Source organism: Schistosoma mansoni, chromosome 1 (assembly GCF_000237925.1).
Source record: "Schistosoma mansoni strain Puerto Rico chromosome 1, complete genome".
In the NCBI taxonomy this organism is placed as follows: domain Eukaryota; kingdom Metazoa; phylum Platyhelminthes; class Trematoda; order Strigeidida; family Schistosomatidae; genus Schistosoma; species Schistosoma mansoni.
This window is the reverse complement of record NC_031495.1, coordinates 35,981,278-36,009,081: the sequence shown is the minus strand read 5'-3', so window position 1 is coordinate 36,009,081 and position 27,804 is coordinate 35,981,278. Positions and strand designations below refer to the sequence as shown.

The following is a 27,804-nucleotide window of genomic DNA, read 5'->3' as shown; positions in this document are numbered from 1 at the left end:
TACGTGACTCCAAGTAGCAGGTACATAGAATTGTAAAGTGGTGACATCTTATACTCATTTATTTATTTGAACAGAAATATTGGTACAAAGGGGCATCGAATACATATGCGTCACAAGCCACTTGATGTGTTTGTGTGTTGTGATACTGCCCGGGTGCCCAGACCATAATCATAACATGAAGTTGAAGTTATTAATCTCCTACACAGGTCTTGGTACTAGACCCTAACACGGTTACTGTAGCTCAGGTCAAGTTATCAGGCCAGTAAGTAGTTGTAATTACACACACCTTTCGCTTCTTATGAAAGGATCCTATTATTTTAATTTGCTATCTACTTCGGTACGAACAGAATCGTCCAATGCAAATTGGAAGGCATGACTTTGTGCTTGACTACCATGTTGTGCCAAATGGCTACATTTTTATTCACTCCATTACTGCTTGCTTCCAACATCAATTAAAACCCCAACTATGTGCTTGTGTTTTGTGAAAACGAAACGTGTTCCCCACATAGTAGAGACAAAACATGGAAATTTCACCAGTGCTATGTATTGCTTTAAGCAAAACCCATACAGCCCCATTTATGGTAGTTGATACGGAATGGCAAAAACAGTAACACATTCCATGCGAAGTTTATGGATCCAGAATCGTTTTATGAGGCGATTACAGTCCCACCAGTGATCTCGGAGATTACATCTGAATCTTATGCTTTCAAACTATGGATATTCTATGGTCACAGATTTGCACCAACGAAGGGTAAGTAATCAAGGGAAGCAAGTCAATTTTAGGGTAACCTAGTAGATTTTAGTGCCAAAGACGTAGGGTGGTGTGAATTAACACTCAGACAAAACATTTTGAATCCGGACAGTGCAAAATCGGGCAAAAACGAGACAGCTTAGTTTTCCTGCACACAAAACAACTTTCTGTAAAATGGTGTCATGTCGATCATTTATATTATCTAACTGATTTGAGATGTCCTGTCAGCTGACAAAAGTGAATAATATGCCGGAATGAAACAACCAACAGACTGTAAGACAAGAGCAAAAAATAAATCACCTGGGGTCCGGTAATGTAATTCTTTTGCTCGCACGAGCCGCTGGAGTGGATTTACTCATCTCCATAGCCATCAAATAGCTGACATCCGCTAGCACAGCTTCTAAATCAGCCATCTCCTCGAAAAATTCAAGCTTTTATAAGACGTATATCCAGTAAGTATGCTCCAATGAATAAAAGTCCAACTAAGTTATCGTAAACATAAGTCTAGTCCCTTATAAACAGCCATCATTAAGACGCTCATACATCGCGGTATTCTAAAATAGGTAGAAAAACAAAAGATGTATGACAGACTACTAATAAATGAAGAAAGTTGAAATCCTAAAAGTCCATCGTGTTGCAGGGGTTCGACTCCTTTTTGAAAGTGTCGAAAGAAAGTAGTTACACTGAATTGCATTAGTGCGCGACAGGAAGTTTAGTCCTAACGTGATTTGCATTTCTCAAACTTTTGCTGTGTTCTTACGCATTAAAAGTACCATTTCTGATTTAAAGAATCTATTCTGAGCTATACGTCCGGTAGATTACTTTTTTAGTCTTACACAACTTAACAGTTAACTGTGGTTTTACCTCAGCTTACTACTAGGCTTGTTTTCAGTTTTTCATGTAAAGTCTAGTTTCACTTTATCGTAACCTGTTTTTTAGTGTACTGTTTTTTCTTACGGTCTCAGGCTTTTGATACCATATAAAACAGTTTACGTCAATATAGTCATGAAAAATTCATGCAAACGACCTGGATGCCGTTTTGCTGTTGCATCTAGCATGTATTACGACAACTGCAAAAATCGGTTCCATGAAGCGTGAGCAGATCTCACCGCAACTGCTCACAACCGACTCAATAAGTCGGACCACAGGTGGGTATGTGTCATGTGCAACATGGATAATGACGTTTTGCTGAGCATCATAATTGTCCTATTGACGGGTCTACGGAATAATTTGTCGGTAAACTAGCAAAAAGTCGCCAAACGAATAGACAAACAAAGACGCTAAATGAAAACAAGAAGAGGGACAGTGCTACTACCGATGGGGCATGTATTAACACTGGTGATGACATTCTGAAACTCAGCACGATCATAACATCGACGGTAATAGACTCCCTCAGCAAACTTGACTCTCCCAGCACAGGGTCTCTAAATACAAAGATGGTTCTCAAAAACATTGCACGCGATTGGACCTACGTTACCAAAGTTAAAAAGGATCGGGCTTCAGCATCTAAGGAGCTGAACATCTCAAGTATTGTTGGGAAATCAACTGACGATTTCGCCTCAAAGTCGACTCTCAAGAATGTCCATCTCGGCATCAAGGAGCCCAGGAACCGGAAACGCGCTTCGACATCCAAAAAACAAGGTCCTTAACCTGAATGCACCGGAAATCCTGGGGAAACAAAAACTGTTAGTGAAGATTCTCCTATAATCATGAACCTTAAAGACAGTCCTAATCTTCTCAGTTTGCAGCACAAAAATGACAGGATGTCCTGGGAAGATTTAAACAAGAAGCTTGAACTTCTCAGAATAGAGCCATTGACGTTCATACGGCTCACTTATGGAAAGCACTCTAAGCATCAAAACCACGTGAGGCTACTTCATGTAACACTCACTGATGCTACCAATCTAGCTAGTCACTTACTGAAATCTTATGGGAACGTAAGAATACTGCCTGACATACCGTATTCTGAGCGCAATCTCACCCAGAACATCCCTTAGGAATCCCACGCGAAGTTTCGTGCAAGGCGCGGCGGAAAACACAGACCCTTGTGACACAAAATCTGTTATAATGGAATAGAAATTCATCAAGCGATCCTTGAAGATAAAAAACATACTGACTCAACAAGTTACGAAACCGGCCAAGAGGGACGGAGATCCTAGACCTCGGCTAATGAAGATAACGTTCCCATCCACCTATGTGGCGGCTGCAACCAACAGACGTCGGTCGCCAACTGGAATCCACATGCATCCAGGTAGTCCATCTGACACCAGAATCAAGCACAAAGGCAATTTGGTGCTGACCAATCCACTTGTGGACTGTCCTGATCATTAAAAACGTGTAAAGGACAAGGGCTGTCAACTTGGAAAAACCTTGCACAGGTAGGCTACCTGCCCATTCACGTATGGCTTATACAGACAAACAGGAAGGTGAAAATCACGTAATTTAAATTTAAAGCGTAAACTGCTTATACATGGACACTGTGAGTTTACCAAATAAAATAGATGAGCTACGTGATCTTACCAGTGCTAATAATGCTCATCTGATAAGAATATCTGAAACTTGGATATCTTCTCAGTTTACGGACCAGGAGCTAGCAATACCTGGGATGTCTTTGTTTCACAATGACAGAAAAATAGTAATTGGGGGTGAGGTAGCCTTACACTTACGATTTAGCCTGGAGGTACATCAAATGCACAGTCAAGAGTTTATCAATCTTCATGAATCTGTATGGTGCTCAGTAAGATTGTCTACCACCTGGAGGTGTCTAGTTGGAATCATCTACAGGAATCCTACGGCTTACATCAAATACGACAATCGTATGCTGGAAGGATTATCCTGCTCTACGCGTCTCGGACTCACTAATATCCTGATTCTAAGTGGCTTCAATCTTCCTAAAGTCAGTTTCGCGGAACATATGTACATTGGAGGTGAAACCTCTACTGAAACTCCGTTCTTTAACCTTATTGAAGATCTGTTGTTATTCGGAAATGTGAAGTCGTTAACTCTTTTAGGAAACAGTTAGACGCCGTCGCGCTTAGACTGGGTATTTACAAACGAAGAATTATTAATTGAAAACCTCTCAATCCTGGCTCCTCTGGGAAAATCGATCAAGCCGTCATAGCCTTTAGTTTTATCAGGAAAAGTGATCTAAGACATCGCATCAATAACGGACGCTGGACATTCAAATGGTTCAATGTCTCAGCCTTACAGGACCACATACAACAGGTGGATTGTGCAGCTCACCCTCAACTTGGTGTGGATACTCACTGAGATTTCTTATTGCACATGATCTTATGTGTTACAAAGCAGTCTGTTCCTCAAACGGTCTCGAAAACCTTAAACACAACCTACAGTCATCAAGAATCGCACCCTCCGATAGCTAGGCCACAAAAGGCATTACTGAGCAGAAGACAAACGAACCGATAATAACAACGCATACAAGCGATTCGAGCAAGTGAGGAGCATATGCACAAAGGCGATAAGAAAAGACAGGCTTCAGTACCAGATAAAGCTTATCGATAAGTTTTTCTCCACTCCGGAAAGCTTATTCCGTTATGCAGCCTCTCTTCTGGAGTTTCCCAACTGCTGGGTCCTAATGGCCCGACCAATAACGACGGTGACGCCGCTAACCTTTTGGCTGAACAGTACTCTTGTATATTTCAGCCGATCCACACTAACCATTTTGATGAAAGATTCATCTGCAACTTCATAGGACCTTCTGAAGTGAACCTGAGCGCTGACTTGGTGTGACGGAAACTGCAGCACCTAAGAAAAGACATTTTTTGGCCCGGATATGGTTCATTACGTGCACTGATGGAAGCAGCTTCAATCCTAGCATTACCGCTTAGTGTGTTGTTCTCACACTCGCAAAGCTGAGGCAAACTACCGGAAATTTGGAAGATGGCTCACACCAATTTTCAAAGGTCGACGTAGCGAACCCTCAAGCTACCTACCGCTAACACTTCACTCTACACACTAAAATATTATGAAGTCCCTGATATGCGACTTTATACACGACCATTTATTATCCTTAAACTTCTTTTCACCCCAACAGCATGGTTTCAGGGAAGGTCATTCTTGTACAACCAATCTGCTGACCACCGTGGACAAATTTACAACCATCCTTGATCGCAAGAGGAGGGTTGACGTCATATGCCTTGACTTCTCGAAAGCTTCTGATAGGGTCAACCATATGTGTCTTATCAACAAACTCAAACGATTAGGTATCAAATCACCTTTAATTGTTTGGCTCACTTCATATCTAATAATCGACATTTTAAGGTTAGGGTTAACTTCACTTTCTCTCAGGTAACATAATGTCCTAGTGGGGTCTCCCCAGGGTTCAGTACTATTACTCCTTCTTTTCCTGATCTATATAAACAATCTTCTACTGTAGGTATCGTCAGGTTTATTAGTTTTCACTGATGATGTGAAACTCTAAGGAGAAGTATGCAAGCGAGTGGATAAACTGGCACTTACAAAGGGTCTGACTCGATTTCAAAGTTGGACAGACGACAACGAACTTACCTCTGACACTTCCAAGTGTAAAGTATTCCATCAGAGACATTTCACAGGCCACATTTACAACTTAGGAAACACCTCTCTGGAAGTATCCCAAGTTGAAAAAGATTATTGAGTGCAACTTGGTCTTACACTAACTGTGACAAAAATGCCTTTCGAGCAAACTGTGCACTGTAAACGCCAATGAGCATTTTTGGTCAATTTCATGGTAAAACTTTGACATAATCCCCGACAGTTTTATTCGTCCCCATTTAGGATAAGAAAACAGTATTACCTCCCGTAAGTTATGTCCGTAACTAACCAATCAAATCGTTGTTGAAGCTCCCAACAAGTTAATCTAGTCTGATGTGTCCGTAAACTACCCCTTTCGCATATGACCTACCAATTGAAAGACATTATTATCCTATCATATTAATGTGACTCATAAATTTTATTCAGTTCAATAAGACACGCAATACTGGTCGGTATGTTTGTGCGTTTCACTTAATGACTGTAATTCTTTAATTATTGCAATAATTTAATTGTTTTCATATTTAGAAACAGACAAAGTCTAAAGCCAAGTTGTTCTTGTTCTGACTATAACTTTCACATAGACTCTGGGATCGCCAGTATCGCGTTTACAGTTCTAGTAGCACATCTCTGGGACGAATTATACCATACACCTCCCGCACTCCAAAACGATAAGTGTTAAGTCGGCTTACAGTAAACTCTATCAGAGCCTCCAGAGGCTCATAAAGAGCCCCAACCAATCAGCGATTAATTAGAAGCTATGTTACTAAAATAACGAGATCCTGATTGGCTGTTTAACACTGCTACTATGGAAACTCAAGGTCTCTTAATTACTACAAAACCCCTGTGTTTTCTGTACATAAATGAATCCTGTAGTAAAGCGCTTCCCACACACTTTGTGCCTTTTCTCTGGTCTTCAAGTCGGTGTATAGTTCTAGCTCGGGGTACGGAACTAGCCTATGGAAGCGAATGTAGCGTTCACAATCGGTCAGACGTAACAATTGGCTACAGCCTAGGTCAAATACATAACAATAAGAACACAGGAGTGTATCCAACGGCGAGCCAGGAAATCAAATTCAAGCCTTATAAATAGTGCCTCTGATCATCAAACCTTTACTGACTAGAGTATAGGCGCATTAGAGGTGACCTTCTCATTGCCCACAGTATCTTTAACATTTCTAGACATCCCACTAAACACCTACTTAATTTTGGCCTCAACGAAAACCTAAGGTGTGACACCCGGAAACTAGAGACACTACACAGCAAAATGGACTGTAGACAAAATGTCTACTCTGTAAGAGTAGTCAAATACTGGGATTCGCTGCCACCTGAGCTAGTCCAAGAGACCTCACATAGGTCTCTTAAGAGACTATGCATAAGGTCCAAGGATAATATCCTACTATGATTTACCATTTTCTTCTTAATAGTGGTAATAATTTATTCTCAAATAACAGTTAGTTACATGAGGCATGACAGTTTACAGAGAAGAACAATTTGTTACAGAAGTTACGATTTTCACTGTAGTAAATCACTCAGCTAGGGCGATATTTTATAAGATATGAGTGTAGATGATCTTAGTAGGAAATGTATTGTCAACATCACAATTGACGCTCATCATGAAGGTTCGTTGGGAGATGCAAGATGGTCGAGAAGAGATTCATGTGAAGTTGGGCGCTTCTAGAAAACGTAATCTTATATTCCTCTGGAATATCTAAGGCTTTACTAAAGTCACCCGTTCCATATCTATTTTCGGTGGCATATCTCAAGGAGGCTGAAAAAGACTGTAAGAAAAAGAAAGGACGAGAAGCAGAGCAGTCAACGTTCATGGAGGAATAGTTAAGGTATGACTACTTAGTTTATTTCTCTGTTATTAAGGTCCTTATTAAGCAACAGCATTCTAATATGTTAAGGAAAATAAGTGTAAACAAGGCATGAGTGGATAAGGAACTTCATAAATGAAGGGGGCTCAGAAAGAAGCTGATTGTATGGGGTGATGTGTAGCTATAAAATACAGCGCTGAGAACAGTATTCTTATACACAAATGGCTGTCTCCATTGGTCCGTTGGTTCGTGGCATTCAACTAGTCCATAAAGAGCCGTAATTAAACAATTTTTTTCCCCACAGGCACGGGTGGATTGAAGTTATCTCCCTATCATCATGTTTGCTGGTCAGTAACGCCACCCTCTATAAACATTTTTTAAACAAGATCAAAAGTATTAAAATATGCATGATTTAAGTGCGAACAGAGGAATGCAGACATTCGTAATAGCATGTTTATTCATCATACGATTTATGGCGAAATTAAAAAATCGGAGAGCCCTCCTATAATGTAAGCGAGGACTTTAACTAGAGGATGAACTAGAACCAGAATTCGAACTTGGTGCGGATAAATATGATTCTGAATCGAAGGAAGACGAAGACGATGAACGGGAAGATGCCTTCTTATCACAATGGTTAACATCTCCAGGTTTTTTTTAATTTCCTCGACCAGAAGTTGATTGTAATTTTGCTTCAGAACTAAGGGACATAGGTCGTTTAGGGCCAGTTCGAGCGCTTAGAGTACTAGGTCTGTGGTACCGTGATCCCGTGAGAGGAGATAGAGGCCGACTAGTCAGAAGACTTGCAAATGAACTACCACAGCCTTCTCGTCGGTTTCTTTTGAGTTCATTATCTAGACGACTACAACGTGTTATTTCACATTCACGACCCCTAATCCGTTTTCGAATTCGAGAATGCTCTTGCCTATCATGAATTCGAAAATGATTGTGAGAAGCATGTTTTTTGCAGGATCTTCTTCCGCACGATTATGTTCTGCGAAATCAAAAAAGTATTTGAAGTATGTCTTTCGCGATTATGTGACCATTCACGACCATGCTTCGATGAATCATGGCCTCTTTTTCTGCAGCCGTTTCGTTCATCCGAACGGCCTGCACGATCACGTAGGTGTGACGTTTGAGAATGAACTTCAGAAACTCAAACTTCCTGTCCATCTATTTGCCCTCCATTCATGAAATTAACTGCATCACTGGTTGATTTGGAATCAACATACTCAACATACTGCTTCTGGTCATTTGGTGAAACGGTCTACGCAGGTTAAAAGATAAGAGTATCCACTTGAATCTGGTAAGGGTCCTGCCAAATCCAGATAAACATGATCAACACGAGCCGAAGGGAAATTTGCTGTGTCTATTCACCTTGGATTTCCGACAGCTTACGCAGGATCGTGTCCACTTCCTCACATCTTTACTCATATCGGGCCAGCTAAACCATTCTGCTATAAGCACGATGGATGCACGAACACCTGGATTAGAAAGTTTGCGCAACGCATTGAAGACTTTGCGTCAATAACGTTTCGGCACGACTAGGCTATTCATACCTGTAGATGTGTCACATAGTAAGGTTCCCCTACCTTCATCCATCTGTTTAATCCGCAGTTTAAGGGTCGTTGAGGACAACTCGTGCTGAAGATCAGTATCTTCTTTTCGAAGCTGGGTGAGTTTAAGAAGGTTGATTCCTTGAAAACTGCTGAAGGAAGTCACGCGAAACGAAACGTCTGCAACTACGTTGTTTACTCCAGGAAATTGTTGAATATGTGAAGTAAACTGAGAGATATAGTTCAGTTGTCGAGACTCACGAGGTCAGTACTTATCTGAAGACGAGCTCGAAGAGAAAGTAAGAGGTTTATGATCAGTGAAAAGAGTGAATTTTCGTTCTTCATTGGAGTGTTGAAAATGCCGTAAAGCACAATACATGGCTAAGAGTTCGTTATTGGAAAGTTCTATACCTCTAGTCAGTCTATCAACCGCCTCGATAAGAATGCCAAATGTTGCTAGTTGTGGTTAATCCACTGTTGTAAGGCTCCTCCAATTGCTGAGTCGGATGTGTCTACTGCGATACTAATGGGTGATTTGGTGTCCTGATGTGCAAAGATTTTTGTCTTAACTGTGGAGAACGCTTTTCGCGCGGTGTCGTCCAGATTAACGGATTTTGCATTTCCACGAAGATGGTCGGTTAGCGGTTTCGTAAAAGGCAATCAGTATGAGGTGAACTGTATATAGAAACTTACAAGGCTGTTGAATGTGCGCAATGGCTTAATGGGGTCTGTTCTGGGTAATCGAGAGTAGCCATCACTTTACTTCAAGGAGGTCAAATGCATTAGGCATCAATAATGTGCTGGGAAATCTAAAGAGTCAATTCCCATTTGGCATTTCTCAATGTTTACAGTAATGCTGTGCCTTTGCAGTCGTTCGAATGCAATGTCCAGAAGCTGGAGATGGTATTCTCTATCCGAACTTGCAATTAAGCCGCCATCAACATACGCGTGTACGAAGTGGAGACATCGGAAAACGTCATCTATTACCATTTGAAAGTTTTGAACAGCATTTCTCAGGTCGAGAGACATTCGTGAAAATTCGTAGTCTGAAATGAGTGATGATAGTGGTTTTTGAAATATCGTCACCAGCCATAGAGATCTGGTTATAGGCTTTAACCAAGTCGATTTTCGAGAAGACAGTTGCACCTTTCAAGGTAGCTGTCAAATAGAGAATGTGAAGAAACGGGTAACGATCGGGAATGGTTTCCGCATTCAAATGCCGATAGTCACCAGTTGGACGCCAATCGTTGCTGTCCTTTTTGAGGACCATGTGCAAGGGAGATGGTTATGGGCTGTTTGACTATTGAATGATTCCTAACTCTATCATGTGTTCAAATTCGTTTTCAGCCAACCTCAGCTTTGCAGGCGCTAGTAGGCACACTTTGGAGAACATAGGTGGTCCTGTAGTCGTGATGTGTAACAATTATGGTTACATGTGGCAATTTCGGCTGCAGTTGGTTTATCTCAGAGTACTTACTGAGTAATGGTTGATAGAATGGGTCTATTGTGTGCCTGATTGTGACTGGAAATGATTTGCAACTGGAAAAAGAAGATATATAAACAGACAAATTAGTGTTTCCGTCTGCTAACCTCTGTTTGTGAGTGTTGATGAGTATAGTATGATGTTGTGACAGGTCGATGCCATCGATTGGCATGGAAACGTTTGCAACAACGAAGACCCGAAGGATTGGTTTGCGTAAACCGACGTTGAGGTAAACGTACCTTTTACCATATGTGTCGAAGGGCTTTCGGTTTGCCGCCTCTAAGTTTAAAACAGACTCGTGAATCCGGTCGTTAGAATTTGTAGGAAGAACGCGAACTTCTGCGCTAGTGTCTACGAGGTAGCGAACTTTCGTTATCACATTTGTGACGCATAACAGACGGCCATGTACGCCGGCTACGGTTGCCGATAACGCGTGCCGTCCCAATATTTTTTCTCGTCGGTCGATTTTGGGTTCGTATAATTGTAGGGTTTCCTGCAATATTTGGAAGAGCTTTCATACTGGTTATGATATCAGCACTAGTCGAGGTTATCCGTCTGTCGCTGTCTAGAGGCAGATCGCCGTACGTGATGTGCTTCTTCGCGGACTATGTGACCGTTTACGGTCATCACGAAGTCTAAGATAAGATGTCAGTGTCCGACATAATTTCGTAATGTCATTCTGGGTCGTTTGAGGTTTTTCTTTGGCTGAAAAAACATCAGCATTAGAAGACTTCGTGATTTGTAGGATGAAGTCAGTAGATGCAGCCAGGTCGTCTACAGCGTTCTTTCGAAACGAGACAAGTACTGCTTGCTCCTAGTCAGGAAGATTAGACAAGAGTTGTCTGAATAGGCCATCATCAAAAGTTTTTTAGCCGATAATCCATCTCATTATTAGCAACATGTCTGTTGCATACTGTCGTACAGTATACTCTTCCCTTAATTGATAGGCGGATATCTCGCCTTTGCCATAGGTGGTGTAAGTTGATAAAAGCCAAACAAGTTTTCTGAATATGTGAAGAGATTTCGTCAGACACCAACCCATTAGGGCTGGTTAGACTTCAAAAATAAGTGAAGTTGTCGACGCGTTCGACTACTTCACTCCCTACCCGTAGTTCAGGTGTTGACGCAGGCCATTCCTGAAGCAACAACTTGCATCTAGATGGTGAGAAACTCATCCCAAACATCCTGGCATTGTTGTTCAGTGCTACCAACAAATCAAACAGGACTATATTATCTGCGTATTCTAAGTGTACCTCCTGGTAGGAGATCAATGCTCGGAAATTCAGTCGACGAGAACGTTATTTCCAGCAATAGGTCTATGATGGAGTTGAACAAAAGTGGGGATAGTGGACAGCCTTGTCGGACACCACTTAAAGTTGTAAAATCATATGACAGTTCGCTCTAAGTTCTCACTCGACTGCTAGTGTTCGAGTAAAGAGTCTTCACAAGGTCTATGTACTTCTGAGGTACACCTTTCAATGACAGACACTGCCACAGAACCTTTCGGTCTACAGGGTCAAATGCTGCTTTAAAGTCAAGAAAAACTATCATTGTCTGACGCCGATAAGCATGCCAGATGAATAGTGGATATGTGGTCGACACAGGTCTCAAATTAGCCTAATTTTCTCGTGTTTGCAGTTCACGAGTCTTTGTTAGGCGCCTGATGAATATTGAGGCTACTATTTTAGATGCCATATTAGTCAAGCTAATCCCTCTTGGTTATTACAGGATGATTTTGACCCCTTCTTATATATTGGGACAACCAGAGATTCCGACCAGTCACATAGGATTACGTCCAACTACGTCCAACTACCAGATATTAGTCAACCTGATAGTTAAAATTGGACCACCATATTTAAAGACCTCTGGAGCCAACGCATCTGGACCAGCTGCTCTTCCTCGTTTCAAATTGGCTTTAGCTTTTCGCGCTTCAACTAGAGTCGGTGGACCTACTTCAATGTTCCATTCAGACTGTTTGGGGATAGTGGGTAGTTGTAGAGTAACTGAAGGCCAGTTGAACTGTTCCTTGAAGTGTTCGGTCTATCGTCCTAAAGATCGAAATTTTGGACGGATTGATTAATATGCTGATCTTGTTGTAGGTTTCTAGTTATCTCCAATTGTCTTGACATTTTGCAGTTACTATAGGCATCAGATGTCATGTGTCTTCTAAACTGCCTATCATATTTTATAAACTTAAATACACGTACTGTGCGTATTTACGGTAAAGATTTGACATTTCGAAATATGTAAGTTAATATAAAATCTCTGTAAGATACGCGTTATAAATGAAGTAGATACTAAAATAACCTAAACTACGTGAAAAATTGTTATCATTTACTAAACTCCTGCCTCAGAATTGAAACTAACTAATTTAAAAAAGCAGAAATATCGTCAATTCAAGCTTGATGGATTGGCTGATTGCACTCGTCATTGTTAGAAATTAAATTATGCGTAGGTCATTAGCAATCCGTAGTGGTAGACCATTTACAGATTTGTCTGAATAAGACACGTTTAACTTGAGCTTGAAATAGTCTATTGGTGAGACTGTGTTTATGTTGGTTTGGAGATTGTTACACACGGTGTTTATTTCCAGTGAGAAGCAGAACCCATTCTGAGCGGTTGGTCACTTTTAAGCAGTTCAGCTAAGACTTACTAGAGGATCGCGCTGGTGGGCGTCTGAGACTATCTTGTTGAGATAGCATGAAGATTGTGATGTTACTTCTCTTTGTAGGTAAACATGAATAACTTCAGCTGTTTGAGATCATAACGTCTAATAACGATTCTAGACGTGCATTTCTAAATTTTCTCTGAAAGATTTACTTGTTTTGTTTAAAGGAATTTCAAGGTAACATGCGACGTACATTTTAAATGGCGTAAAAACAATGAGTATACCAAGCTGTCTAAAGAAGAACTGAAAATAACATAGACTTTTGGTATGTTTTCTGAGTGGATTAGAATCCTGAAAGTACAATTACTTAATGTGTAATTACATTATCTAGAAATACACAGATCAAAATGAATATTCAAATATCTCACACGAGCAACAGATGCAGAAACTTCAAAATAAAAAAAATCGAAATTCCCTTTCAGAAGCCTATGCATTATAATCTATGTTGGAAATGTGTCAATTATATTACTGAACGGGTTTTTTGAATCATTACATATACAAATTAAAAAGTAACTTAAAATGAAAAACTAGCAAGGATGTTTCCAGTATTAAATAAATAAGGAACAACTGTTAATGGGCATGTCATTTTCAAATCAGTTCATTAGAAAAAACGCTCAATATTTTTTCAAAGGAAAGAATAATTACAAAAGTGTACAAACGACACCATTTTTATAAAAAACGTGCAAACCCCTAATTTTTTATTTCCTACGGTAGGGGTTTAAAAGAAGTTCGGAGAAGTCTTGAACAGACTTTATTCCTCTTACCTCATTTTCTAGTTGAGGTAATTGTATGACATGCATGTCTTCATACAGTTCTAAAATTTGCTCCAAATATTTCGACTGTATTCGATGACGTGCCAAGCACATCCGACAAGTAGATGGAGGTTCATTTGAGTGATCTTTAGATGAGGCATCACATGATGATAATAAATTCGGAAACAACAGTTGATTTACAATGACATTGTGGACATCAATATCGTGTGCAGTGAGTTCCTACAAATTCAAAAATAAAATTAGATGAAATTGTCACAAATTCTATGCAAAAAAGCAATAACAATGAAAGGTGAAGACCTAGTAAATATCTGAATGATGTTTGTTCGAAAAACGGGATGACAATGTAAAATTACATATCTAGCCCTTTGTGATTCTTGCTTAATATATTTCAGTAACAGCAGTCTTCAACATCTGCAATAAAAAAGCAAGCTCCTGAAATACAACAGCGAGTACCACACACTTGTTGGAGAAGTCCTGGAACAGGTGGGAAGTTATACATAACTGGGTAGCATAATCGACGAACAAGGAGGATCTGATGCAGACGTAAAGACAAGGATTTCCGAAACAAAGGAGGAATTTCTACAATTGAAGAACAAATGAAACTCAAAACAACTGTCAGCCAGCATCAAAATCAGAACCTTCAATACAAACGTCAAGACGATTCTATTGTACGGAGCTGAAACGTGAAGAATTACCACAACCGTCTCTAAAAATGTAAAGGCATTTTTAAATAATTGTCTACACAAAATACTCCAGATCCGTTGGTGGGATATTATTAGCAACAACCTACTGTTCCAGAGGACAAACCAGCTCCCTAATGAAGAGGAAATTAGGAAAAGACGTTGGAGGTGGATAGGACATACAATTCGGAATTCATTAGACTGCATCATGAGGCAAGCCCTAATTTGAAATTCTGAGGCGAAACAGAAAAGAGGAAGATCAAGGAACATATTGGGCAGGGAATCGAAAGCAGACATCAAAAGAATGAACAACAATTGGAAACAACTGGAAAGAAGAGTCTAGGACACAGTTGGTTGGAGAATCCTGATAGGCGACCCATGTTGCCATGAAGGGTAACAGGAGTAAGTATTGAGTATAAATTTGAAAAAATGGTGAATTCGCATACCGAAAGGAAACATGAACACAATATCAATCATCAAAGTGAATTATTGTCTGGGAGCAAAGTTCTATTTGAAACTATCAATCACTGTCGAGACATACACTAATGCTGAATTGATTAATCAGACACACAGTTTTAGACACTGAGAGTTAGAAAAAATGTGTTGACAATTTTACAGAGCTTTGATTATTGAAACATGTACGTCCCTATTCAGAATACAAAAATCGGGTATAAGTGAATTGATAAAAATCGTGTGGAAAAGATGGTATAGATCTCATCTGTCGAGAAACACATATTTCGGAGTGCAATGACTTGAATGGACATTCTGCCAGCATAATGCATCTCAGCTATGATTAAATAGATGAACTAGCTGTTTTTATAATCTGTTCTTTAACGTACTAATATTTCAATAAAAGAACGATAAATGGGTGGTCCAACTGAGTGACGTATTTTCATAAGAAACAAGTCAGGGGAACCGATACCGGTTACTTGATAATTCTATCAGGATTATAATAACCTTCGCTATACTTAGCTGATACGCGTTGACATTTACTGATGAACGACTTCGTTGCTAGTAAATTATATGATAAGATATAGCTGAGTTAGAAACCAACATTTTAGACCAGTGAGATGGAAATTTCTCCACACTAGATTTTAGATCATGGTCCAACGCGAGATGGGATTAACGATAACAAACAATCTATTATGTTGTCGAACCAATCTGCATATATCATTCAATCACCTTTCACTGCATTTCTAGGTTACTAAAAATGTAAATATAAAGTGGCATTTTCGCTAGAAACTAGTTGTTGGCTGTGAATCTTATTGAAGCGTCCAACTACACGATTGAGATTCACATGAAACCGAAAATTAAAGAAAAAACGTTTTCTAAAGAATGGTTCTGTTATTGAAGAAGATATATAAATTGGTTACAGACCCCAACTTGTGTGGTATTTGTGACGATTAACTCATCTATACATCTGGAAAGAGAATTGGTCCCTGTTGTAATGACATAAAAAGTAATTACAATATAGGACAGCGTAAATGATAATTGATAATTGTGTCTACTGTTAACAACATTTTATGGACAACCAAAATAGGAACTAGAACACTTATATGTGGAAACTGTTGGGTTTAAACAGATTTAAAAAGTGTAAAAAAAAAACTAGAAACAACTGTTGCAAGAATTCGTAGAAACTAATTATAATCGTAAATACAGTAAATGTTATTAGTTTACATAAATACTTGAGGATATTACGCAACAAATAAACTTGCGTTACACCGTAAACTTTATTAGAAATAAAACTGTCTACTGAATATTACCAAGTAATATAAAGCAATATGAAAAAAGCAATTTGAACAAAAACAATTTACTTACGCCTGTTACTCCCAAAGGAAAATAGGCCGCCGACCAACCCACTCTGTCCTGGACCTTCTTTTCTAGTTCTATCCAATTTTTATTCATTTTTCCCTTATCTATCTTCATTTCTTGGCGTAATTTGTTCTTTGGTCTTCCTCTTTTCCTTTGGCTCTCAGGATTGCATGTGAGGAATTGCCTTGTGACGCAGTTGGGTGATTTCCTCAATGTGTTTCCTACTCACTTTCAGCACTGCTTCCTGATTTCTTTCTCCGCTGAAACCTGGTTTGTTGTTTCCCACAGTAGGTTGTTTCTGAAAGTGTCCGGCCAACGGGTCTGAAGTATCTTGCGTAGACAACTGTTAATAAACACCTGTATCTTCTGGATGATAGCTTTCGTAGTTCTCCACGTCTCCGCCCCATACAGTAGAACTGTCTTGACACTTGTATTGAAAATTCTGATCTTGGTGTTGATCGACAATTGTTTTGAGTTCCAGATGTTCTTCAGTTGTAAATATGCTGCTCTTGCTTTGCTGATACGCGCCCTCACATCTGTATCAGATCCACCGGGTGCATCAATGATGCTGAACAGATATGTACAGGTTTTTGCATCCTCCAAAGCTTCTCCATCAAGTGTGATTTGGTTGGTGCATGCTGTATTGTATCGGAGAATCTTGCTTTTCCCTTTGTTTATATTGAGACCCACTATTGCTGAGGCTGCTGCTACACTGGGTGTCTTTTCCTGCATTTGTTGTTGCGTGTGCGATAAAAGAGCCAGATCATCTGCAAAGTCTAGGTCGTCCAGCTGCACCCTAGCTGTCTACTACATTCCATGCTTCCTCTCAGATGTCGACATCTTCATGATCCAGTCGATCACCAGGAGAAAGAGAAAAGGTGAGAGTAATCAACCTTGTCTGACACCGGTCTTCACTTCTGTAGTATATATATATATATGGCAAAAAATATAAAAGTGAGTGAATTCGCCTACTGTAATATCCAACGTGTCATTAGACCATAGTAATAAAACACAACAATTATTTAAAGAATGAAGATAAATCTTCACCGAACTAGAATAAATAACTCACTTGAACTAAGCGTTCCGTTTCGTACATACTTAAGAATTCTGGTATGCAAACACAAACAAATGTAGTCTGAGTGGAATCTTTAAACTGCTTTGTTATTTCTTTAACGATAGGTAAACGTGTTTCTATTGCATTTGTTAAATCACCCCCTTGTGTACTGTTCATTCCGACCAGGCCCATTAACTGATTTAAAATTGGAGCGAACTACAAATTATTGAAAACATAAGAACAAAATATCCAAAAGAATCAACTTCAATTTTCACTTGGAATAATAATGAGTAAACGGAAACACAGGAGAAAAATAGAAATTATATGCATTCATTTTGTAATTAAACTCAAAACCCCATAATACATTACCATGGCATATAGCTTTTTTAAACATAGTATCATGTATTTGATACAAAAAGATTACATTCGAAATATGAAAATTGGCTTTAATAGTCAAAAATTATGAAAACTGTTTACTAAGATTTGAATGTCGAACAAATAATTTGGAATAATTTATTATTACGATAGACTTTAAGAACTAAGTTGAGTCGAAGATGACATAAGAATTCATTTGGAATTATCCACTTTTAACAACTGGATGAGTTAGTGAAGCATGCAGGCACTTGCTGAAAATTCTGTACAATGCATAGCTGTGGATTCAGCTGAACTTTATAACAGTAAAATATGACTCAATGTAATGGTGAGGTAAGTTATTCGATAAACGACGCATTTCGACCATCGTTCACGTACAAAAGATCAAACGACACTAGTTACGTCACACAAGTTCAAATAAATTAGTATGGTTCGATCATATATTACGTAAGACCAGTTAATAATTACCTTCACTCGTTCTTAAACATGTTAAAAAACATGTATAGCAATGTGATTCTGTTGTGTCACGATAACAATAGTGAATAGTAACTTAGGCATCCACTCGGCCACAAGTCATAACAGATTCACGATAATGGACGGAAGATAGTACAATTCACGCAAAAAAAGTATGCGAGACAAGTATAAGATTGTTTAAGCAACCGAAATAACTCTTTAATGCACGTAAAATATTTAGATTTTTCCTGACGTGATACACAAATGTTGATCCAAGAACTTCTCTATTCAAGAAACCTCCCAAACTACTACTAAGGAAAAAGAAACATAACAAGAAGCAAGAAACAGATAGTAATAATTTGTTAGGCGATGCAGCGAAATTTGATGAATGCAATTTTTATTTACACTTAATATTCGCAGTTTAAATAAGGGGTTTGTTACGTCTGGCCGATTTTGAACGCTGTATTCGCTCCCCTAAGCTAGTTCCGTACCCCCGAGCTAGAACTATACACCGACTTGAAGACCAGAGAAAAGGCACAAAGTGTGAGGGAAGCACTTTACTACAGGGTTCATTTATGTACAGAAAATATGGGGATTTTATAGTAATTTAAGAGTCGAGTTTTACTGAAAGTTCTAGAACACCGCTAAACATAGTAGCAGTGTATAAATCAGCCAATCAGGATCTCCACATGTGACTTTTCCATTTTCGTTATTTTAGTAACATAACTTCTAATTAATCGCTGATTGGTTGTAACGCTCCTTGATGACCCATGAGCTTGTCATGTCGCTTGCGAGAAAATTGCAGGGTCATCCCAACAGGGTTGGTCAGCTTTTCCAGTTGACAAAGTTACACCAACCTACTACATGATTAGATCAGCAAGAAATTTACTCCCCAGTTTGAATAATACTTCCAGAGTGGTCTTTCAACAAAGAGAAAAAGTTTTTAAGATATTGGACGATTAATACATTTGATTTTCTAACACAATTTACATTTAACTCATGAAGGCTCAATAATAAGTTGACAGAACTAAATTTGGCATGATTTACTAGTTCGCTAACCAACTATTATGTATGGTTATTATAATTTTACTAGTCTGTATTGGAAGATACACTAGTCTTGGTAAATAAATTCCCCGAAACCCTTCAGAGTGTTTTGAGTGAACCCATCCAGTAACCAATGAAAACAAGTAGTGTTTACTTGTAGCTATCGTACACATTTTAAACTACGTTAGTACACATTTAACCAGTACAGAAAAGTGATTTTCGAGAAAGTTGACCAGATCGAAACAATCGCTACTTACCTGATTTTTCATCGATACTACTTTGCTAAGGCTTTTCTCCATAGCCTCTGGAAATGCTAACAATCGTAGTGTGTGGCCAGTAGGAGCTGTATCAAAAATGACAACTGAATAATCCATATTACGGACCAAACGAAACACCTCTGTATACGACATATACTCATCCACCCCAGGGAAAGAAGTCATCAAGTGACCTATGGTTTTACGTATATCAGCTGAAACTGCTGCTTCTTCAGAACCAACAAGATCTTCCTCGAACTCTCCTAAGTTCACATTTGGATCAATTTCCATAGCAAAAAGATTATTAAAACCCTAAAACCAGAAACGAGCACATCCTGAACAGTTAAAATTGACGGAAAATATTCTTGAAGTTTAAAAAGAACAACAATTTGAGAAACATCCCAGTATGCTGAAGAAGTTTACTATTTCCGCTACTGTAAATTGTCTCAAATTTAAACACCATTTAATTAGATCTGTAGTTAAATAACTAATTTACCAAGCACAAATTTGTCCATTTATCTTCAGGTCAATATACTTGTGCGAAGGTAATCAATACTATCCGGCTGTCTAAAACGAGATAAGAGGAATAAGACTCAAACTCTCGATCTATTAGTTAGAAGAGAAATCTCCTAATTATCAAGCCATCACCCATTTTGACGATGGATTCGGTCACAGATTGATATCAGCTCAAAAATGACTCCACACGAGACCATTCGACAGCTATTTCATTATGGTTTAATACGTTTGGGAATCTCCCATCTATGGCATCTAGTATTTAATACTTCACTAGATTATATCAGTTCCTGACAAAACATTTTTCTGAAACCTGGATAATAATGATAATAGTAGTAACTTTATTTAATATTGCATGTTCATTACAAAACGAGATTCTCAACAAACCCTCAAAATCACCTATTTACTCATTAGTGACTAGCTTCAGACAATTTCTGAAGTTTCATTGATAATCCGTGACCCCTGGGTCAACCAACTAGGCAGTCAGGAAGTTATCCACTCTCCACATTAGATAATGATTCCGCTATTTCGCGAATCAACTGTGACTAGAATATATAAACCATTGAATACAAACATAGTTTCTGAATGTGTTTGTCGAAAGACCTGGAGACCCCATATTTAATATATCCTGGCAGTTTGTGTGCACTAACGAAAATCTTCAGCCGATAAAGCAACAGCTGTAGAGTGCTTCTAGTTTGAATGATTATCCAGTTTTCAGTCCATAATGTTTATTATCTTTGGCCTAATAAATCGTTAATTCGGTAACGTTTGAAGTAAGTTTATTACCCATGACCAAATCAATAATTACATTAATAAATCAAAAAACTTGAAATACAACGTGTGTACAAAATGTTTTGCTTTAGTTTATCTAACTAATATAAATCAGTTATTCGCCAGGTGGTAAGGATGGCTTCTCAGTAGTTGTCAGCCCAGATAGAAGCTAATACGACACTAAGAAATAACAAGACATTTGTGTTGTATTACTATGCGCGGACCCCGAACAAGTAGTCTGCATCTACCAACATGGCTCAGACTAGAAGTTAGAGACTTCAAGCACTGGTGCCACGTTTTGGTTACGCCGCCCCTAACTTTCTTCCAACCGTTTCCAATACCAGTCAGCATTGCGCGTCATGGTAATCGGTGTTCACGCAACCGAAACACGTGGCCCAACCATCTCAGTCGATGAAGATTCATGATCTCACCAACTGATTTACCATCATTCCCTAATACCCTGTGTCTAACCTCACAATTATTTACTTACCCAGTGATCCCAGCAGATGCGAGCAATATTTCCAAGACATCTATGATAAAATACTAGTAAATTACGAGTACAGTCTACTCTTAATGGCCACGTGCAATGCTAACTAGTGTTGGGAATGGTTAGAAGAAAGTTGGGGGTGGTCAAAACAAAACGTGACATCAGTCCTTGAAGTCATTAACTTCTGATCTGGGCCATGTTGGTAGATGCAGACTACCTGGTCGGGGTCCGCGTGACTATCGTAACCAAAGGTTTGAGACTCCGGGTGACATGGCTCAGAACCGATCACAATGGCGTAGGTGTATACACTCTTTGTCTGCCCTTAAACCGTGAGAGTGAAATTACTTGACACATTTCTTCCTACGAACTAATTCTTTTCCCTTGTATCATATCCTTATATGCAATCTTTGCTGATATATCATTACCATTGAAGTAATTGTTTCTATGAATTTGGTGTTCATAACGTTGTGTTTATGAGGTGTGGTAACTTGGAACGATGTGTATATGTGTCTGGTCCTACATTGTAGCTGACTGACTGACTAATAGCCACGTTTTGCAGCCGTAAAGTAGAACAGAACGAACTGCTGCACAGTATACTCGTCCCTTAATTGATAGGCGGATATCTCGCCTTTGCCATAGGTGGTGTAAGTTGACAAAAGCCAAACAAGTTTTCTGAATATGTGAAGAGATTTCGTCAGACACCAACCCATTAAGGCTGGTTAGACTTCAAAGATAAGTGAAGTTGTCGACGCGTTCGACTACTTCGGTCTCCACCCGTAGTTCAGGTGTTGAATTCTTCATGTCCCTATCTTTTTTCTCTTTCCAAACTTATTTCACTGGATTATACTTCTTGGATAACACCTTCAAACCCTAATCTTTCGGATTACTGCTTATACTCTTATTACTTCTACCACTATGGAATTTGAATCGACAACTGCATCTCTGTGCTAATGTAGTATGGCAACTCGAACTGATGTACGTACGTACGAAGTTCTACGTTGTGACTGACTGACTAAGAGTATAAGCAGTATTTCGAAAGATTAGGGTCTGAAAATGTTATCCCCCAAATGCCCTGGTACGGCCGAGAGTGGGGAGAGTCCGCTCTCCCTCTCGAAATGCTCTCACATGGCCACGCGTATATAGCCTCTGTCAGGGAAGTCCTACTCACTGCCTTCTCGTGGCATTACTGTTGTTTACGAAAGTGAGAGGACGAAAAGCGAATGTCCGGCACTATAACCGGGTTGGTGGATATGAAGGATCCACCTAGGGGAGTTGGAAAACCCTGATTCCAAACCAATGGTACACATGGGCTCCCGTATCCTGAAGGAACAAATGGCGAATGAACCAGTTATTGGTCACCGGCTACCATGGGACTGCATCTCCTCACGATGCTCCACTGCCTTGTGGGTTAGACCTCTAGGTCAAAGGCTCGGGGTGTGGCCCACTAAGAAAACCACCTGCTTCGGTTTGGGCACCCGGGCAGTATCACAGCCCTCTCGCAAATAAATGAAATGGAACATTCAACTGACAATTATATTCTCGTTCACACTAGAAACAAAACAATTTGCATTATTACTATTATTATTATTATTTACCATATCGCTAATTCACTCCCTTTTATCCCCAATTTGTGTAACCTTACTTTTCAGCTTATGCAGCAGCTCGCCCTTGGTGGAAAATCTGTCCTATCTAAACGATCTCCAACCACTGTCTGGTTGAAAGTGAATGCTTCCACCGATTATGAATACTGAAGCAGTCTTTCTGAAACCACGTACGCCGTTCAAGCTGGCTTCCTTCAACGTTCGCACACTAATGCAGATCAGACAACAGATAGGGCTGGCTATGTCTTTGGAAGGTCTTAATGCTGACGTTTGTTGTCTATCCGAGACCCGTATTCAAGACTCTAGTGAAGTACTACAAATCCGCTCTCCATCTGTTGCCTCGAAAAGCTTGTTTCATGTGCGCTTATCCGGGGACCCTGTGGCATCCTCGCCTGGTCTTGCTGGCGTTGGTGTCGCACTAAGCGCTAGAGTTGAGGCAGCACTAATCGATTGGATCCCCATTAACAGTCGGTTATGTGCTGTTAGATTAGAAAGTTCCATCAAAGTGAGAAGAAATCGGCGTGAGAATCAGTGTCTTTTCGTCATCTCCGCCTATGCCCCAACAGATTGCAGCCCGGATGCAATCAAGGATGAGTTTTACCATCAGTTGACAGTTCTTCTCCAGAAAGCGCGTTCGACAGATATTGTAGTACTAGCCGGAGACTTGAATGCACAGGTCGGGCGTCTAGGCACAGAAGAGAGTCGTTTAGATGGCCGATAGGGAATTGTTTGTCGCAGGACAGATAACGGGGACCGTTTGCTGCAACTGTGCACAGACCACAACCTGTTTCTGGCCAGCACTAACTTCCGGCACAGTCATCGCCGGTGTGCCACCTGGCGTCCTCCCTCTGCATCCCAAGCCTGGACTCAGATTGATCACATCGCGATCAGCTGCCGCTGGTGTGGTTGTGTACAAGACTGCCGCTCCTTTTGGAGTACCTATCTGGAGTCTGATCATGCCATGGTCTGCGCCAATCTCACCTTACTTTTCAGTGGCCGAAGGATTGACCGCCATCAACGGATCGATGTTAGTAAACTGGCTGCAACTTCTGTTGCAAGTAAGTATCGAACAGAGCTAGCTTCTAGGCTAGCTACCATCCCACCGAAAAGTATAGATGAGCATTGGTTGCATCTTCACGACGCCATGAAAATGGCGAGTAAAGCCGCTTGCGGCTTCGCGAAACGTCCCGCTTACAAGCACTGGGTTTCTTCTGGCTCCTTACAACTGATGGAAGCCCGTCGGTCTACTCCGGGTGACCGTGAGTATGACCACAAACGAAGGCTGTTACGTAGTGAAATCGGGTAAAGCTTGCGTAAGGACCGAGAAGCCTGGTGGTCGGAGCGTGCTAATGAGATGGAAGCAGCAGCTGCATCTGGTAACTGTCGGAAGCTCTTCCAATTCATCCGAGCCACTGGCAGCAAGAAGTCTGGTGTGAGTGAAACAATCTACGAGGATGATGGGATGCCAATCACTAACATCTCTCGACGTCTTGGACGATGGGCAGAATTTTTTGAAGGGCAGTTCAACTAGCCTGCTGCTCCGGCAACATCAACCAGTTTGTCCTGCCCCCCATGGCCGGTGACGACTGATCCACCAAACGAGGCGGAAGTCCGCAAGGAACTCCAACTCTTGAAACGTTACAAATCACCGGGCCCAGATGACTTACCTCCGGCTCTTTTTAAAGATGTTGGTGACTTTCTGACTAAGGAATTGATTGTGTTGTTTGCAAAGGTTTGGGAGCAAGAAAGTGTTCCAACATCGTGGAATGAGTCGATAGTCGTCCCTATCTTTAAAAAGGGTTCACGTTGTTCCTGTAATAACTATCGGGGGATAAGTCTACTTCCGACTGCGTCCAAACTATTGGCTTCTGTCATTCTTCGTAGGTTGTTTAAAACCCGAGAACGATTGACTCGCGAGGAGCAGGCTGGTTTTCGTTCTGGTCGAGGATGCATTGATCACATCTTCACCCTCCGCCAAATGTTAGAACACCGTCATACTTATCGCAGGCCAACAATCGTAGTGTTTCTTGATATCAGGACTGCCTTCGATTCGTTGGACAGGACTGTTCTCTGGGATTGTCTATTGAAGAAGGGTGTGCCTGAGAAGTTCATTAACATCTTAAAGGCCCTGTATACGAACACCTCAGGCAAAGTGAGGGCATACAACCACCTTTCTCCCTTGTTCCATTCGAGCAGTGGGGTTAGGCAGGGTTGCCTAATCTCACCATTCCTCTTCAACTTTGCCATCGACGACATTCTGGAAACAGCTCTGATGGATGTAAGTAATGGCGGTGTGGATCTGCTGCCTGGAGAACGACTTCTCGACCTTGAGTATGCGGATGATATTGTGTTACTGTGCGATAATGCCCAAGGCATGCAATCCGCACTTAATCAGTTGGCAATCAGTGTCCGCAGGTACGGCATGTGCTTTGCACCCTCCAAGTGCAAGGTACTCTTACAAGACTGGCAGGATTCTCATCCTGTACTCACCCTAGATGGAGGGCAGATTGAAGTAGTTGAGAAGTTCGTGTATTTAGGTAGCTACATAATGGCTGGTGGTGGCGTGAGTGATGAGATTGATGCACGTATAATGAAAGCCAGAGCGGCTTATGCCAATCTGGGCCATCTTTCGCACCTTCGTGATGTTAGTCTGGCTGTAAAAGGTCGGATCTACAACGCGTCGGTGAGAGCAGTTTTGCTCTATGTTTGTGAAACCTGGCCTCTCCGAGTTGAGGATGTTAGACGTCTCTGTGTTCAATCATCGTTGTCTCCAAAGGATTGCTGACATTCAGTGGCAACACCATGTTAGTAATGCAGAGGTTCGGCATCGTGTGCTCGGGCGCAGAGACGATAATTCAATTGGTATCACCATCTTGAAACACCGACTTCGGTGGCTTGGACATGTTTTACGAATGTCGTCCCAGAGAATTCCACGTCGTGCATTATTTGCCGACTCTGGGACTGGTTGGAAAAAGCGGAGAGGAGGTCAGTGTATGACATGGTGTCGTGGCATGAAAGAAAGCTGCGAAGGGCTAGCTTCTGTTGGTCCTTCACGACTCCCTGGCTGGGGTCCGAGAGATGGTGCAACACAGTGGCTAGAGACGTTATCAGATATGGCTCAGAATAGAAGCCAGTGGCGATCCTGCTGTAACCTTCTTCTACTTTCTTCATAAAGAGTGGCTATAACTTTCCTAACTGAGAGAGCTCTTCTGGTTGTACATTTCAGTCCTCCCCATCATTACTCTTCTCCTTTTCTTTTTTCCTTCCTTCATATATACGCATCTTCTTCCTTCTCCTCCCATTCTCATTATTTTGTGTGGCGCATATGTATCTGGTGTCCTTTGTACCAATATATGTGATTAAATAAATAAATAATAATTCAAGAAGTATAGTCCAGTGAAATAAGTTCGGAAAGAGAAAAAAGATAGGGACATGAATCCAGAAGATTACAATTTGGGAGAACACAAAGAGTGGATGCACCTTCGCCATTGCAAACGATTTCGAGCCATGTCATCCAAGGTCTCTAATCATTGATTGCTATTATCTCGATGACCCCAACCAGGTAGTCTACACCTACCAACATGGTTCAGTCCACTTGTCAGTGACTTCATGGACTTGTGCCACGTTTCGGTCTGGTCGCCTCTAGATTTCTTCCAACCTACTCCTACACCATAAAACATTGCACGTCGGGGCAGTCGGTGGTTGGCCATACGTAACACGTGTCCCAGCCATCTCAACTGATGAAGTTTCACTACTTCATCAATCAATTTGCCATTCTTATCTAGTACCCATTTCTTAACTGCATTACTTACGCGGTGGCCCCAGGATATACGAGCAATGCTTCGAAGACACCTATGATCGAAAACTAGTAGCCTACGAATATCCTCTATTCTTACCGGCCATGTTTCACTGCCATAAAGTAGGACAGAACGAACTGCCGCACAGTAAACCCGTCCTTTGGTTGTTAGACGGATATCTGACCTATGCCATAAATGAAGCGGGTTGGCGAAAGCTAGACGAGCCTTCTGCTATACCTAAATGGTGACTAAAATACCTGAGAGAAATCACAAAGGACAGCTATACGAACAATTCTAGAGTTCCGAGGCTTACAAAGAGCGCCTTGATAGGTCAGACCTTTTTACTGAGTCTTATCACAGATTGAGACGATCTCATTTTGATGTATAAGATAATGATTTCAAACGTGAAATATCTTTCTTATTGCTTCCTAAAAGAACAGAAAGACTCAGAGGACAAAGCAGCAGAGTTCAAATGTCAAGAAATATCGGCGGTAAACAGATTTTCCTACCGAGTCAATGACTTTTGGGACCTAAGAACGTAAGAAGCGGTGTCTGCACCTTCAATCGACTCATCCAAGAGAAGAAATGGGGCTTATAGAGGCTTGCGGGAGACTATAATTTATGAACGAACCAATCAGATATAAGACAACAGGTTTGGGATTTAGGCGCGAAATTCATTCGTCTATTTGGCTAAATAGCGTCTTGACATTTTAGTTAGTGTCAGTTTGTGATGAAAACTCTAAGTCTAGCTCCTAACCCTAACCACCAACTGCAAATCATAATTATAATTCCCTACATTGCTTTATGATTGTCGTTTAGTCCTAGTTAGTAGGCGGACATTCTCAGAGTAACTTAGGCGTCGTTCGAAGGTCGTCCATAAATTATAATCTTACCGAGGCTTGCTAAAAACGGACTAACATTGTTGGCCTTCTGTCTTTAGTGCATACATCAAAATCTCAAACCTGAAAAATATACCTCTGTATAGAAAATACCAATAAGAAAACCTCAGGTATATAACCACTGGTAGACACTGAGAAAAACTCATTTGATTTGAGCACTTCAAATTTTGAAGTACTGAAACGCCTACATTGCTACAGCAGACGGGAACAAACTAAGTGAAAATGCAGCGTCGGTAAGAAGTCAAAAGCAAGCTTCGTACTTACCTTAACTTTGGTAGGATTTTTTGAAAACTTTTGGTCAAATGCATCCGAAAGGTTATGAGCAGGATCCGTGCTCAAAATGAGGACACGCTCACGCACCTTAGCCATTTGGACAGCAATGCTGCAGCTGCACGTTGTTTTTCCTACTCCACCTTTACCTCCGACAAAGATCCAACGCAAAGTCTTTGAGTCCAAAATATTCTGTATGGTAGGTTCAGGTGTGTTCAT

General features: G+C 40.5%; 1 protein-coding gene across 1 annotated transcript; it reads right to left on the bottom strand.

The window, feature by feature from the left end:
* Nucleotides 1–1,047: 1,047 nt before the first annotated feature.
* On the bottom strand, nt 1,048–27,804 carry Smp_210810 (serine/threonine kinase; the record flags this gene model as incomplete). The annotated part of the gene is made up of 5 exons (XM_018794244.1): nt 1,048–1,182; nt 13,570–13,797; nt 17,140–17,340; nt 19,251–19,559; nt 27,529–27,804. 5 exons carry the CDS (start codon nt 27,802–27,804, stop codon nt 1,048–1,050), a joined length of 1,149 nt encoding a protein of 382 aa, XP_018648676.1.